This window comes from Wyeomyia smithii, chromosome 1, assembly GCF_029784165.1.
Source record: "Wyeomyia smithii strain HCP4-BCI-WySm-NY-G18 chromosome 1, ASM2978416v1, whole genome shotgun sequence".
In the NCBI taxonomy this organism is placed as follows: domain Eukaryota; kingdom Metazoa; phylum Arthropoda; class Insecta; order Diptera; family Culicidae; genus Wyeomyia; species Wyeomyia smithii.
Genome location: NC_073694.1, coordinates 172,655,295 through 172,672,693, shown reverse-complemented (window position 1 = coordinate 172,672,693; position 17,399 = coordinate 172,655,295). Strand labels below are relative to the sequence as shown.

At 41.0% G+C, this 17,399-nt stretch overlaps 1 protein-coding gene across 1 annotated transcript; it reads left to right on the top strand.

The window, feature by feature from the left end:
- Positions 1-10,532: 10,532 nt before the first annotated feature.
- LOC129733349 (uncharacterized) lies at positions 10,533-13,266 on the top strand. Its single transcript, XM_055695165.1, has 2 exons — positions 10,533-10,897; positions 11,104-13,266. The coding sequence occupies exons 1-2, from the start codon at positions 10,551-10,553 to the stop codon at positions 12,575-12,577; spliced, it is 1,821 nt and encodes a 606-aa protein (XP_055551140.1). The 5' UTR covers positions 10,533-10,550; the 3' UTR covers positions 12,578-13,266.
- The last annotated feature ends 4,133 nt before the right edge of the window (positions 13,267-17,399 follow it).

Here is a 17,399-nt window from a genome sequence, read left to right as displayed (position 1 = left end):
TAGAAGTACAAAAATGGTCGCTTTTTACGCGGTTGTTTTTACGCGGCTTTTTTCACGTGGATTCCGGAATTTACGCGGTTTTTTACGCGGATTCCAGAATTTACGCGTTTTCTTACGCGGCACGTATCCCCCGCGTAAAAAACGACTTTAGTGTGTTTTGAAAAATAGAAATAAATACTAGTCTCTAGTGATTGTTACATCAAGACAACCAGTGAAAGGTGTCCTTGACATCAGAGTGGAAAATTGGATTATTCTTTGTCCAACCTCGAATATAATTAGATGTTCTTTACTGAAAACTCTTAAGTTCATTCAAACCTTTGGACATATTGTCTTGGCGACGAGGATCTCAAGAATCCACGAACATGGAAGAAGATAGAGTTGATCAGCAGCTGCAACCGGGAATTCAAGGTGAGATTCACAAGATGGCCCAAATTTTACAGCGGATAGCGGTCCAGCAGCAGCAGCGTCAGTATCAAACCCCGGAGCAGGTTGTGGAGTCCCTCTCTTCGAACATCATCGAGTTTGTCTTCGACGAAGAAAACGGAGTTACGTTCGGACGTTGTTGTTTAACCGCTACCAGGACCTCTTCGAGAACGATGCAGGCCAGCTGAATAATGCGGCGAAGGTACGTTTACTTCTCCGGAAGCTGGACACCCATTCGCACAGCCGCTATCTCAACTACATCCTGTCAAAGCTTCCCAAGGACGTGAAAATTGAAGACATTGAAGGGAACCTGAATGAACAGTGGAGGCACATCCACAGTTCGATCAGCACTACAGCGCGAGAAGTGTTGGGTACAACTGCGGCAGCTGCGCCCAATGAGTGGTTTGACGCTGAGTGCCAGCGAGTGACGGAAGAGAAGAACCGCGCCAGGGGTCACATGTTGGCCACGGCTGTGACTCGTCAGAGCATGGGTAGATATCGAGATGCAAGAGCCGCTGAAAAGAGACTCCATCGCCGGAAGAAACGACAGCATTGGGAGCGTATTCTTGCGGAGGCGGAAGGTTGCTTCTCCAGGCACGATGCGAGGAGCTTCTAAAAGAAGGTCAACGGAATCAGGAATCGAGCGTTGGAAGGAACACTTCAGTGTGCTGTTGAACGGTGAGGGAAACAGTGGAGTTGAAAAGAGCAGGATGACTATTGAGAACGATGGTCAAGCTGTGGACCCACCATCCATGGGCGAGGTGAAGAAAGCAGTGAAAGAGCTAAGAAACTGCAAGGCAGCCGGGAAGGACGGCATTCCCGCCGAACTCTTCAAAGTCGGGAGCGAACAGCTGTATCGTGCCATCCATCGGATCATGCTAAGAGTGTGGTCTGATAAGGAATTGCCCTCGGACTGGTTGGAGGGTCTCATATGCCCGATCTACAAAAAGGCCATCGCCTGGACTGTAGCAATTATCGGGGCATAACTCTTCTCAATACCTTGTACAAAATTCTCTCCCGCATCCTATTCCACAGACTGAGGCCGTTGCAGGGAACCTTTGTTGGCGAGTACCAATGCGGTTTTCGAGGGGGACGCTCCACAGCGGACCAAATGTTTACCTTGCGACAAATCCTCGATAAATTTCGGGAATACAACTTGCAGACGCACCATCTGTTCATAGACTTCAGGGCGGCGTACGATTCAGTCAAGAGAAATGAGTTATGGCAGATTATGATCGAACATGACTTCCCAACAAAGCTGATTAGGCTGATTCGTGCCACCCTTGAAGGTTCTACATCGAGCGTCAGGATAGCCGGTGAGATATCGGACTCGTTCGTGACCTTAGATGGTTTGAAGTAGGGCGTAGGGGGTGTCGAACTTATTGTTCAACATCGCATTGGAAGGTGCTATGCGGAGGGCTGGTGTGCAGAGAAGCGGCACCATCATTACGAAGTCGCACATGCTTCTCGGTTTTGCGGACGATATCGACATCATTGGTATCAACCGTAGAGCTGTGGAAGAGGCCTTCGGACCTCTCAGGAGGGAAGCTGCGAGATTAGGGCTCGTCATAAACTCTGCCAAAACGAAATACGTTATAGCTGGCAGAGTGCGTGGTAGTCCGTCGGATGTTGGTGCTGCGGTGGTGCTAGATGGGGAAACATTTGAAGTAGTCGACGAATTTATTTACCTTACATTAGTGACATGTGACAACGAGGTTAGCCGTGAGATAAAGAGGCGAATAGGAGCCGCAAACAGGGCCTTTTACGGACTACGTAACCAGCTAAGGTCCCGCAGTCTGCAAATCCGTAATAAACTAGCACTCTATAAAACACTGATTCTTCCGGTGGCTCTATACGGCCATGAATCATGGACGCTGAAAGAGGCTGATCGGCGAGCTCTTGGTGTTTTTGAGCGTAGGATTTTGCGTTCAATCCTTGGCGGCAAACTAGAAAATGGTGTTTGGCGCAGACGCATGAACCATGAAGTGTACCAGGCATACAAATCGGCGAATATAGTCAAGCGGATAAAACACGGCAGGCTTCAGTGGGCTGGGCATGTAGCGAGAATGCCGGATGAGCGTCAAGCGAATGCCTGCTATATTTAGCAGGAATCCCGATAGAGGTCGTCGACTTCGAGGTAGACCCCGCACTTGTTGGATGTGTGCTGTCGACGAGGATGCACGCGAAATAGGTGTTAGGGGCGATTGGAGGATAGCAGCCCAAGACCGAGGGACATGGCGACGTATTCTGGATTCGGCACTGGATCGATAATCGGTCTGTCGCCTTAAAAGTAAAAGTAAGTAAGGAGGGTTTTATCTGAAAATTTTGAGAAAAATTCATTGTTTTGTGATGTTCAATGGGCTCTGTGAGTCAAATAATTGAATGCAATGCTGAACTAAACCATGCTAAATATTCAAAAACAACCCCACAAAAATAAAAAAATATATGGAAAAATTAAGGAATCGAACAGATTTGCAAAAAGTGCAGAAGAGTGGTTTTGTAGCTTGAAAAAGTCATTTTTTCATAAATCACGTTTGGGCAACCTGAAAACGATTTTTTAGAAAGTCGAAATAATCTACAAAAATGCTATAAATAACATTATCTTCCAATTTAGGGCTGAGCACCTTGACCTTTTCAACATCGATTTTTTTGGGACAGCCTACTGGGCAGTCTGATAAATACCCTAAAATTCTAAGAGATGACATTAGTATTCACTAATATGAACTATTTTTGTCGAGCTTGATCCTTCAAATGACGCCTGTCAAAACTTCAGCCAACGCATTTACAAGTTACTGCACTGGTAAGCAACTAACCTCCGAGTTTTTTCTTAATATGGAAAATTCTGAGTCTTGAGTTTTGATCAAACACTACTATCTACGCAAGAAAACGATATCCGAGACCAATGCCTAGCAGGATAAGTATCACCGGGACTCTGCACCGTCGGTTGGAACGGTTCATAAGTGGCTTACCGAATTTCGTTGGGGCCGTACGAGCACCGTTGATGCTGAACGATCGATCGACGCTCGAAAGAGGACACTACTCCAGAAAACGTCGAAAAAAACCATGATATGACGTTGAATGATATTCAAGTGAAATTGAGAGAGGTAACTAATGCTGTAAGTATGTCATTGGAACGCGTGGGTAATATCGCACATTCAGTTTTGGGCATGAAGAACCTCTGCGCGCGGTCGGTGCCGCGTTTGTTCACAGTGGATCTAAAACGAACTCGTGTGACGACTTCCCAGCAAAATTTGGCATTATTTTCGCGCGAATCGACCGAGTTTTCGCGCCGATTCATAACCATGGATGAAATCTGGATCCATTATCACACTCCTAAGTCAACGCAACATGCAAACCAGTGGGTTTTACCGGTCCAAAGTGCTCTAAAGCGTCCAAAAACGCAACAATAAGCCGGAAAGGTTATGGCCTCCGTATTTTGGGATGCACCGGTAGCCGGAGCATACTATTCTTCATTATTAGACCGATTGATAATAGAAATCGCCGAAAAACGACCGCATTTGTAAAAGAAAAAACCGTTTTATCATCACGACAATGCGCCTGTTCATTCATGCTTAGTTCCACAAGAAAAATTGCATGGAATCGGTTTCAGTCATCGCATTCACCAGACCTTGCCCCCAGCGACTATTACTTGTTCCCTAACCTGAAGAGATGGTTCACCAGTAAGCGTTTTTACTCATATCTCATAGCTCATATTTGAAACTGAGACGTATTACGGAGACCTTCCAAACGAGTACTTTTTGGACGGTATCAAAAAGATAGAAAATCAAATAGCAAGGGTCACACCAACATCCCTACCCTCTTCCTACCTGATTGCAAGGACGTGGCCGGCGTCGTTATTGATCCTTTAAAGTGTTCAGTCACTTAAACTTGTACAATGAGAATGGTCGGTGACTCCTAGCCCCATTTAGTTGATTCACTGTGCAATTTTACTGATTCGGATCAATCACGGAGTGCAACCATTGATATGTGCAGTCAGTCAAGCTAAGCTAAGCTAAGGTATCAAAAAGATAGAAAATCGTTGAACTCGCTGTGTTCCTAAAAGGAGAGTATGTTTAAAAATAAAACCAACTTTTCAAACAAAAATATTTTTACGTAACATAATTAGATAATTTTTGAGATTGAAAATTTATATTGTATCATTCACTTTACTCGAGAGTCGTAGCACAGAAAGCTTTGTTTGTAAGGAATAACTGTGAAAATTAATAATGCTTTGTAAAAAATATACATTGAAAAAATAAATTTTTTGGCGTAGAATACGTCTTACGACAACATATACAGGGACCCAACTTCAATATATTATAATTTCAAAACCGAAAACATCGAGAGCGTCACGATTGTTCAATTTCAAACGTTTTAAACTCAGTCAGTATCCAACCGATTTCTGTCATTTTTACAGCAATCAATTGGAAAATCATTTAAGCTCCCGTCCAAATGCAGTAAATTGTAATCTGATTGTTCGAACTATTGTACTATTGTATTGAAAATTGTTGAACATTGTCGAAACGCATTGTCGACTTTTTATTGGTCGCCTACTGCTTTTTCCCAAAAAGAACGACAGAATAGAGTACATTGTTAGCCGGGAATGCACTCTTTGGGCTATATAAGAGACCGTTTCTCCTCAAGCAAATCAGTTTACTAGCAGCAGGCAGCTGCAGCGGACATCAACATTGAAGCAGTAGGCGAAGGCAGCGTGGATCAGCAGCGGGCAACAACGGCGGTGATAGTGGTTAGCTGCAGTTCCTATCTCTTTCAGTTCGGCTTCTCTTCGATCCGAGTTGGACCCCACCAGCGGTAATCCAATTCAGATATCGTTGGGTGAATACAACTCGAGATTGGAAGAGACTCGCACCTCCAGGTGGTTTGAGAAATCACCATTACCCAGCGTATGTATACATACGGTGTGTGCACATGACGTGTGTGAATATCTATAGCGTGTGTCGCTAGCTATATAAGGTGTGTGGCTAGCTTGCGTGGCTTGCTATATAGCGTGTGCGTGTCTAGCGTGTCTGTGCATGTCTATAGCGTGTGTATAGTAAGCCACACACGCTATAGACATGCACGCTATAAGGTGTGAGGCTAGCGGGTGTGACTTGCTATACAGCGTGTGCATGTCTATAACGTGCGTGGCTTGCCATGTAGCGTGTGTGGCTTGCTATATACCGTGTGTGGCTTGCTACATAACGTGTGTGGCTTGCTATATAGCGTGTGTGGCTTGCTACATAACGTGTGTGGCTTCCTATATAGCGTGTTCATGTCTAGCGTGTCTGTGCATGCATGCGTGTCTGTGCGTGGCTTGTTATATGGCGTGCGTGGCTTGCTATATAGCTTTATAGCGTGTGTGTGCTTATAGCGAAACAGCTATATAGAGTGTATGTTTATAGCGTATATGCATGTCTGTAGCGCGTGTGTGCATGCTTATAGCGTGTGTGGCTTGCTATATAGCATGTGTGGCTAGTAGTGTAGCGATTAAAATTTACATATAAAACTGCAAATAAATCGCCTCATGTTGAATTTAACTATCACTGTAAATCATTCATGAATGAAAAATTTGCCATGTTGAAAAAAAATATTCAGTTGTCAATAAATGGCATTGACAAGCACAATTAACCACTTTCGACTTCAGCTAAGCCTCAAAGTGTATCTGAAGAATTTTTGAGCTAGTGAGCCTGACTCACATAATTTTTCGCTGAAGTCTTACTATTTTCAGCAATTAGTTGTAAAATTATCTACGCTATCGTGAAATACAGAAAATTTTTATTTGAACTGTTATACTATAGATGGGGAATGCACTATAGCCTCTTCACTGCCCAAATTAAGATATCATGGTGCAACTTGATACAAAATACAGCCTCAAAACAAATCAATTTCATTCTTGTTTTGGATACGGCAGCAAGTGAAACCGCATAGCTACACATAGCTTCTGCTGTTGTTCATTGTCGTTACCGGTGCCGGCTATCATCTGGAGCTAGTCATCTGGAGCAGAGATACCATTAAAATAGTTAACCCCAATTGAGTGTATTCCTAAACCTATTCCAAGAAATACATTGACATAAAAAAGGCTGTCGTATTCTACGTTAACTCTGCGGTCGTGTCTTATAAACAACCTTTTCAACTTTTTTCAAATATCTAAAAAAAAATTCTGGTTTTCAATCAGCTGCAGACATCTTTCAAAATCATCTGGCACCTCTGGTCCAAATCTCGAACTCGTTCGATAAAAAAAGGTTTTGTTTTATTTTGGGCCTTCCTTTAAAACTGGACCCCGGGCCCCCACAATCATAAATCCGGCTCTGATGTCAGGAGTTCCTCAAGGTAGTAACCTGGATCCGTTACTCTTCTCCATCTTCATCAACGATGCTGCTCTTCTGTTACTGACGATACGAAACTGTTTAAAAAATTAAGTGTCTGCGTGATTGCATGGAGCTACAGAACTACTTAGACACGTTTGTGAGTTGGTGTAGAAAGAACTGCATAACGCTAAGTATAGAAAAGTGCAACACAATTTCTTTTAATAGAAAGCGTATGCAAATCGAATTTACATATTCCATAGAAAATCAGCATCTTCTTCGTGTAGAGTATATAAAAAACCTCGGAGTAGTTTTGGATCCCGGATTAACATTGAAAAACCATTATGACAGCATTATCGCTAAGGCCAACGCTAAGGTGGTTCCCACGATCCGATTCGCGCCATATGCCGCCGCTTCAATGAGTTTTATGAGTTATTTGACTTCGATATGTCGATTAATGTATTTCGTCAGCGAATTATTGATGTTTTACGAACAACCTGATTATATTTTTAATTTAATTATTCATTAAGACTCATCATTGTCAGATAAATATAGTTTTTTTAATGAATGAATAAATAAATAAATAAATAAAAAGGTAAAACCATAACCGGAGCAAACTATTCATCATAATTAGACCGATTGAAAATCGAAATCGCCTGTTCATTCATGCTTAGCTGCACAAGCCAAATTGCATGTAATCGGCTTCGAATTGGTTCTTCAGCCACCATATTCACCAGACCTGGCCCCCAGCGACTATAACTTTTTCCCCAACCTGGAGAGATGGCTCACCGGTAAGCGTTTTAACTAAAATGAGGAGCTCATATCTGAAGCTGAGGAGCATTTTGGAGACCTTCCGATCGAGTACTTTTCGGACGGTATCAAAAAGTTAGAAAATCGACTCGCTCTATCGACCCAAAAGGAGAGTATGTTGAAATATAAAACCAACTTTGACCAAAAAAACCTAAATTAATCCACCTAGCGGTCAGACCCAGCCTTTCTCATTCGAACTTATTATTTGTAAAAATAGATTTACATGAACGCTTCAATCCAATAAATGTGTATTCACTTTTTGGGTTCTAAAATAATGATGTTGTAATAGAAGTATAAAATATGGAATTTGACGTAATGTAAATGCTCAAGAAATAGTGAAATAAAAGAAATGACTCTTAATTTCGAACAATTCAATCACGAGCGATACCGGGAACATTCAAATGGTACGATACCACATTTAAATTATATTGTGGCCACATATAATGATCAAAGCAGGTATAGTTTTAAATAGCCTTTGAATTTCTTTTCTTTGTTCGATTATAATCAAATAAAATGGGAACGTATAGGGCAGCCAAACTTTGAAACCACGTGGTAAATCATAATTCATCATTCGTGATTTTTACATTTTTAAACATAACCTCTAAAATAAAAACCCAATTACAATGAAATTTAATAGGGTCTTATGGGGCAACCAGAACTTTCATTTGCATATAATTTCATTAAAATCGGTCCAGCCATCTCTGAGAAAAGTGAGTGAAAATAAAAATCTGCACATACACACACACACTCACACACACACACAAATACACAAACACACACATACATACAGAAAATGCTCAGCTCGTCGAACTGAGTCGAGTGACATATGCCATTCGGCCCTTTGGAGCACTTTCATATCTTCGGTTTTGCAAGTGATTGCTATACCTTTCTAGGAGAAGGGCAAAAAGTTAAAAAAATTATTAATTAGGAGTAAAATATTCGTGCTGAAGAAATAGCGAAATAAAAGAAATGACTTTGAATTTCGTACACTTCAATCACAAGCAATACTGGGAACGTACGAATAGCACAGTACCAAATTTAAATTTTGTTGAGACCATATGTTTTGATCAAAGCAGTTACAGTTTTAAATAGTCTTTGAATTTCGTTTCTTTTCATAACTTTTGAACCACATATCAAATTGCTATGAAATTTCTTACTTGTGAGTTTGAGAGACAACCCGTTAAATGACACTAGATATGTTCAAATAAGTCGTGTGATCTTTGAGATAATAGACTTTCGTTGTGTTTATAATTTAATACATAACGGTTGGAATAAAAATACGATTATAGTCAAATAAAATGGGAACCTATGGGAAAGTCAAACTTTTTATTTGACACTAAGATTGTTGAATTTAGTCCAGCCGTTTTTGGGAAAACGAGTGAATTTGAGAAGTCACCGGAACATGTTTCTTTTCACAATTTTTGAACCACGTGTTTAATCACAATTAAATTCATCAATTACCCTTTAACTAGCCCGTTCATTTGATATCAATGTTATTCAAATCGGTTGTGTACTTTCTGAGATAATGAAGTTTCGTGATTTTCATACTTTGATACATTACAGACAAAGTAACAGACCGATTACATTGAAATTCAATAGGGTGTTATGAAGCAGCTGAACCTTTCATTTGACACTAATTTCGTGGAAATCGGTTCAGCCAGCTCTGAGAAAAGTGAGTGAGTTTAAGTAGTCTTCGGAATATGTTTCATTTCAAAGCTGTATATCACATTTTTAAACATAACAGGCAAAGTAATAGTCCGATTGCAAAACAAATCAATAGGGTCTTATGGGGTAACTAGACCTTACATATGACACTGATTTTGTGGAAATCGGTTCAGCCATCTCTGAGAAACATGAGTGAGATTAAACACTCTCCAGAACACGTTTCTTTAAATAACTTCTGAACCACACGTTCAATCTCCATGAAACTCAAAAGTTAAGGGTTTTTTAAGTAGCCCGTTCAATTAAAGCAAATTTTGTTAAAATCGGTTGAGTAGTTTCTGAGATAATGATGTTTCGTGATTTTCACATTTTTAAACATAGCCTCTAAACTAAAAATCCGATTGCAATGAAATTCAATAGGGTCTTATGGGGCAAAGAGACCTTTCATTTGCAATTAATTTCATGAAGATCGGTCCAGCCATCTCTGAGAAAATCGAGTGAGATTGGGAGAGCGTTACATACACACACATACACACACACACACACATACACACTCACACACACACACACATACAGAAAATGCTCAGCTCGTCAAACTAAGTCGATTGAAATACGAGATTCGACTCTTTGGGGCACTTTAATACCTTTGGTTTTTCCAGTGATTGCTATACCTTTCTAGGAAAAAGGCAAAACGTCTCCGTGTTTCATTTTTCAGTTACTTATCAGACTGCCTAGTACGTCTTTCCCAGCTGGTCTTTAGGTACGATGCTGACCTAACAAGGAGGTCGTCGTAGCTTCGAGTCTCGGATCGGAAGAGACTGTTAGTGTCAGTATGATAAACACAAGGTCGAGTTCCAAATCGGAATGCACCAAAGCTTGGCTTTTTGTCTTGAAAATACTTGAAACATGCTTTCAGAAATCATCATGTTTGATTCAAAAGATCACTCTTGAAACCTTTAAAATATTTGAATTTGCTATCTAGTAAAAAAAAACTAAAAAAGGTTCAAGAACAGCTACTTAATTTTATCGTATGGTTTCTGCGAGTCAAGAAACACAACAAACATCGTTATTCATAGAAATCAAACAAAATAGATAAGCTGTCGCGGACGTTGCCCAAGTACAACAGTATCATTCGGTATCTCTCACCCAAACGAACTTGCCACCTTCGGCTAGCAAAAACAACAAACTGCCAGTCGTTATCTAAACCAAAACAGAACCTCGACCAGTTCGGGCTTTTATCAGTTCGCGACGGTCTCTTATCTTGCCACTAACACCTTTACGTGAGTGCGTGGCCAAGTGATTCACTTTTTTGTCAACGCAACGCAAGTGAGTTTTCGGTAGCCGTGAAACATGGACGCCCTGGATGGTGTTCCCAGGTGTGTACTGGGTTACCAAGTTAAAACCCGAACGCAGATAGTGCTCAGTTTTCTCATTCCGGTTGTCTCCGAGCTGCTGGTTTACACCGTCGTGATGACGGCCGATATTTTACTGGTGATAGAACATTTTCACAATGAAAACCCCTCGTGGGCATGGTTCACATTCGCTTTGCTCTGGCTGCCGGCTATCGCCTGCTTCTCGGTTATTCTGTCATCGCTCAGTAACTGGCCGGAAACGGTGGGTTGTGACAAGCGAACGTGGCAATTTATTGGGAAGAATTTGGCGATTCTGCTACTGTTTCCCGTAGCGGCGATTTATAGGTATGTTTTAACCCTCTAGTGCCCAGTGCCGCCTTTAGACGGTCTTAAGTTGAACCTCTAAAAAGCTTCAATAAGAACTTGGAAAATGTTAATAAAGCTGCATAATGATTTTTTCGAAGTCCGTCTAAAAACTAATCTGGGCACTAGAGGGTTAATGGACGTGGTGGAAGTGAAAACAAATGTGTTGAGCATTACGGTTCTTTTAGGTTTAATCGAAGATTGTTCTGGAGTATAGAAGCACTATTTCACGACCGCAGTTCCTATGGAAGGGTACATGCTGTAAACAAAATTAGAGAGACTTCACCATACGAACTGTATCACTTCCTGCAAGCGTTTCTACAATCCGCTCCGCAGATGCTTCTCCAGCTGTACATTCTCTTGCGTGGTAACACCTTTCGGAATTACGAAACTGTTACCGCGCAGGTTGTGAGCATTATTTTCTCCTTCCTCACAATGAGCTCGATAGTGACATCCTACCAAAGATTCGAAAGCCAAAAGGTGGTAGGCCGCTGCTATCCATGGAGTTCTGAAGAACAAGTGAAGGCGCGAAAACGTCATTTTATGAGAACAACAAGCACAGCCGAAAGCGTTCTAGTTCGGAACACTTCAAATACCACTCCAAAAAGCGATCCAATGGTTCCGAACATCATGCGAAATTTTTACTCCAAGTACGGAGACGATACGGAGCCCTCGGGATCGGGCATTCATCGCAAAACCATGTATGTAGACCAATCAAACTACGACTCTTATTCTTCCAAGAAACACAAGGATCCCTACGAAAACTTTACAGATGATGATAAGCTGACCGTTTCCGATACTGTAGATTCGTTATCGCCGACGGTCAGTTTCAAACAGGATCTGATCGATAACATTGATGAGATCCGTGACTACGTTCGGCGCACGGATGACGCAAAGATTGAAGCTGCTCCCGCTGAAGCCAGCGATGACGAATACGAAGATCCTGTTTTTGACGAAACTTTCGATCAAAGTCCACGAACGCCAGCCCCTCCAACCCCGGCTGCCTACATCATGCACCGAGCATCCGCACTGAAGGATATATTCGTATTCAACACTGAAAACTTCATAAAAGATCATGTACCTCGACTTCCCAAGGGATTATTCGAGCACAATGAGGAAAAAACTCCAGATCAGGTGGATGGTGATACGATTTCACTTCCTTCTCGGAGAAAGATGATTCAAGGACTTGAAGATGATGATCTTATTGGAAAAACGGTGTCATTCGCCGGTTGGGTAACATTCCTACTGATGCGCATGATAGCACTGTCCGTGTTCTACGTGTTCTTCCCAACTTACTTTTGGATGGTTTGCCTTAACCACTACCTGCTGATGATCGCGTGTATCATCTACGAAGTACGATTTCACGAAAAGCTGGAACGATATTACTTCTATCTATTCCTGGCCTACATCTACATGTTTTCACTGTTGGAATTCAAGATCAAATTCGTTCATGTTCGAACCTGGTACATCGGCTACTTCGTGATTGTATTCGCGGAAAATATCGCTATGAGCGCTCTCTGGTACCATCTGGGTACGTTCGAGTCTTGGTGGTTCCTCTTTTTGCATTACCTCACCATCGCCAGTGGTATACTGAGCTTGCTGTGTTTGCTGTTCTACTACGCATTTCTAAAACCCAAGGACAAACTACTTTTCGTAAACTGACGTGATTCGAATATGAATTAACTTAATTTTAACTAGCTAGATAGCGCGAAATCGCTCGAAGCAGCGCAAATTGCGAAAATGTAACATACGTATTTCTCCTACCACCATCGAAAGTGGCTTTCACATTACACCAAATGATAGGAAATATAAATTTATGATTATGGATTTTCACTATCTATTGCTGGCAAGATTTAATGGTTTCAAAACCCATTTTCGTGAACAATAAGCGGATTGCTTTCCCTCTTCGACCCGTCCCCATAAGAAAAAGAGCATGTTCTGGAAATTGTTTCAGCGATAAAACCATAACCACAGGAGCAAACAAGAAGAGCGGAAAAAAAATCACCAGCAGGCAAACACATTGCTGTAACTTTTCCAATAACTAATGGATTATTGTCATATATTTATTTTACACGCGACAACTCGTTCTTGGACTCGAAACTACGCCGCAGCAGGACCGACTGCAAGGCGCTTCACCGCATTAAAGGCACCCACCCGATGATAAACGGATTGATGCCCAACGTGGGTGGTGAAGCAAACAATCATTAGATACTGACGGACATCCAGCGACGGTTTGCATTCGAAAGTTCAAACTTGAAAATGTTGAAATTTGAGATTGAAACAGTGAAATCAATATTCCAGCCTGTCAGCAGAAAATACAACCGATACAATTTGAAATTGTTGTTTGTCATTAAGCATATTTATTTTTCTTTTTAATTATACATTCTACCGATAGAATAAAATAAAGAAAATTAGAAAGTGAACTCAAAACGTTTAGTTGTTTGATGATTTTATAATCTGATGCTTTTGTGATTTCCTGATTTTTATAATTATCATAAGCAGACCTGACAGACCGAGCTATCATTCCTAAAAAAACAGCAGCAATCAAAAAATATTTATTCATATATAGACACTGGGAAAAACAAAAAATATTTAATCGAAGACTAACTAAGTCATACAAGACTAAACAGGCAAAATTATAAAAATTCATAGAACAACAGCCAAAAATTTCAAAAAATACTGGTAGCTGAAAAAAAGTCTTAATTTAAGTTTTGTGGAAAAAATCCCAAATTAAAAAACAATCACTTCTTCGAGAAAAGACACTCAAAATAATAAGAATGTTTGACGAGTGAATTGTAACCAGGCCTGTACTAGAAAAAAAAAACGCACCAGACAAAAGTGTCCGCCAAAAATTTATTTTGAGTCGGATTTTCTGCACCTTTTAGGGAGTTAACTAACACATAGGGATTACGTTTCATAGTTTGCTAAACGAACCAGGCGGAACACTATGCTCTCCACGTCTTCTTGTTTAGATGACATCTCAATAACCATTAAACCGATTGTTATGGAACTTTGCACATATCAATAATACACTCCTAACTCGTTAAACCCAGTTTTTCATCAATTTTTACTGTCATTACCAGACTTGGTTTTCTCCTCCGGGCGACCGAAGAGCAAGGTGTATTTTTCACTTGCACTCAGGGTTGATATTTGTTGACACTCTTGAGTGAAAGTGAAAAAAAGCATCCATAAACTTTATTTTTTTACAATCCTTTCAGAGTTCTCCCTTCCCACTTTTTGCATGGAAGTGAACTGTCAAAACACCTCATTATATTTCATGCGATGGAAGCAAGACAACAAAATCAGTTTATCAGTTAACGAAGATTGTCAAGGCATCGGTCAGTGTCAGTGAAAAAGTGTTTCGTTGAGGTTTATTTTGGTTGAGTGGACTGTTTGTTTTTTTTTTTCGCTTTGAAGTGAAGATCATTTGGTAGGATTTGCCGTCAAATTTGATTCCGTAACCGTGAACGATGCGCGCGATCTATTTCATCTGAGTATAACAGCACGTTACTAGGACGAAAATCTACATGCTTACCGGGAAAAACCTATACATAAGTAGAAATCACTCAAAATCCCCTTAAAGCGCACAAACTCAAAACCTGAGTAGAGAGGCTGTACCTACTTTTGAGTTATATGATCATACCTATAATTGGATAACGAAATATACCTGAAAATTGGTAGCATATGAAATAAAACAGATACAAAAATGACTAGTTCCAGAGCATATTAGGATAGGATGTTTCGGTTTATGATTATCAACAAAAATAGGTAGTTTTAACGATTAAGTTCGTCAATTTAACCCACAACTAGTTTGATTTACAGATTAATGGTAATGCAAAGTGGGTAGCTTTAACATATCAGTGAGTAAACTCCACCCAAAACTAAGTAGCTTGTAATGACATAGGGCTCATTCAAATAATACATAACGCGCTCAGGGGTGGGGGGGGTATTCAGCGAAGCGTTACATTGCGTGTGGCAAACATGTAAAATTGCGTTACGTGGGGGTGGGTGGGTATTGAAAATTGCCAAATTCCGCGTTATGTAATATTTGAATGGTTCCATATTTCTACAAAAATAAGTAATTTCAAAATTAAGTTCTTTTTACTCAATTCGATAGTACTGAGTACCCAAAAGTAGGGAATTTGGTATGAACTGCAAATTGGGTAAAAATTACTCAACAATCGATAAAACTACTCATAATTAAGCTCAAACTACTCAAAATAAGCATTGAGAATTTCTGCAGTAAAATTTAAAATTCCGGTTTTTTTTAAACTCAAAACACGAAAAATAACACTTCATTGTTTATTTTCCCTTCAACCACCGAAAGTTGCTTATCATACAATCGGTTTCGAGGTGCGGCCGTTCGATTTCCTGGTGGGATCTTCGACGCTATAAATTTCCGGAAAACCAAAATCCGGCCCGTGTCACACTGGCGCACACCAACATTTCATTCTCCGGTTCAGTGTCCCCGCAGGCGATACCACTTTTTGCGCGGTTGGTTTTGCTTTCGAAAGGAGGTCTACAAGGAACAGAATTTATTGAATATTAGACTATGGAGAATTTCGCATTTAAAAATCTCAAACCTTACCTTTCGCTAATCGATGAAAGTTCTAAATATTTCAAAGCAAACAAAATACTACTGCAAACCTTTTTGCACAAGAAAACCAAGTTTTTGCTCACGTAAAAAAAAACACTGTTGATTTCACAACTGTTTCTTTTTTGACAGCACTGGCAGATAAAAAATTTTCGTCCAGATTTAGGTGAAACAAAACCCCTCGAGCAGCGAAAATTATTGATGGAAGGGATCGAAGCAAACTATCAATTTCATAATTAATACAACCTAGAATATTTCACTCAAAAATAAGTATACTGTATTAATCCATCATGTGAGTTTTTTCTACCAATGTCACCTTATAAAAGTTACTCAAAATCGAACTTCGCTTAGGCGAACTCAAAAACAGGTTGTTTTCGTACTCATAATTAGGTAGCTTCATTTAACCGTGTAGTGTGTCTGAAAGAGTGCTGCGATCATTGGAAGTGAAAATTGAAAATGATTGGCTGTAATTTTCGAAGAATTTTGCTGGGGAAAATGACTTTTATCAGCACTGCTTGCACTACGCGGGAATCAAAGGACTCCGCGCGCGTGATCCATTCACACTACACCTGACAAGCAGCTGCTCACTCCTATTCATTCTGCACGGGAAAAACGAATCGGTTACTCTTCAGTAAATGAGAAAGCCGAAGTTTTACACCTAAAACCGAAGTTTTGCTCCGCAAAGCCGAACGATGGGCGGTGTGATTGATTTTCCAAGCCAAGGTAATTTTTGCCAGCGTTAAGCATTTTTTCTATTTGACAAGACGAGCCGACAGTGCAAAATGACTCAGGAGATTTCCTGACCAAAGCGCATCGGGCATAACATGTTGAGCGCAAATGCAACTGATGTAAGACAATAAATGTATATATGTCAAATGAGTACTGAACTCTAATTAGCCCTCTGGTTTTGCAGCTTTTTACAGCCTTTTGCAAACGACCGCAGCTTTTCTTTGCCAGTTCTTACAACCCATGACTTGTCAGCCATCTCTTCCGGGTCAGATGACTAGTTTTTCTTGGTTAAATACTGGAGGAAACTTATTAAAGAAGGCTTGGTCTTGTGATCGCCATGAGATGGCTGACAAACAAAGGATTTGTATGGCAAAATCTCACCCTCACTAGCACAATCCTACCGCGGCTTACGAAAGTCATAAATCAGCATCATTCATGTCTTGTTTCTTTGATCCAGGATACCAAGACCAAGACGAAGTGGCGACTAAACAACCACCCAGTCCACTGAGTCAATCCGCCTTTGAAAGGGTCCAGAAGAGCCAGGTAGCCACTTTCCGAATAGCATCGGCAGATGAGATTGGCTGGTCAGCATGCCCCTGGCCATACTACTGCAAGAGCTCGACAAGAGCCAAGGCATTGCGGTGGTGCAGGCCATAAAAAGAAAGACTGTGAGGAGCTTCCCAAGTGCCTGGCATGTTCCTAAAAACCACGGAAAGCACTTTATGGGAAGCCCTAGGTACCTTGCCGGTAAACAGACCACTCAGTCACAGGCCTAAAGTAAAACTACTAACTAAACCTGAACCCCTACTACTACCCCTGCTTTTACCCATGCTGAGCAACCTAAGCTGAACAGCTACAGCCCTTTGTCTCCCCGGGACCGCCGTTAGGCATTACTTCAGGGAGAGGGCCCGTCGTGCTTTTCGCACTTACCTCTATGGGTAGCAGAGCAGCCTATACAGGCCAGTTATTTAACCGTTAACTAACTGGGGCACGTCGATGGTTTCCCGTCGATTGGTGCCCTGCAAAATACTAACGATCTGTGATGCTGCCGTGATGACCGCATCCCAGATTTCCCTATTTTCGCACATCCTACGCACTATATTCTCTGGCGTGGTGTCCATCCCACTTATTGCCAGCATTTCGTACCGTACCCGCTCGAAG

Coding starts and splice junctions, on each gene's coding strand:
- LOC129733349 (XM_055695165.1), top strand. CDS start 10,551: ATGGACGCCCTGGATGGTGTTCCCAGGTGTGTACTGGGTTACCAAGTT. Junction 10,898..11,103: donor CCCGTAGCGGCGATTTATAG/GTATGTTTTAAC, acceptor CGGTTCTTTTAG/GTTTAATCGAAGATTGTTCT.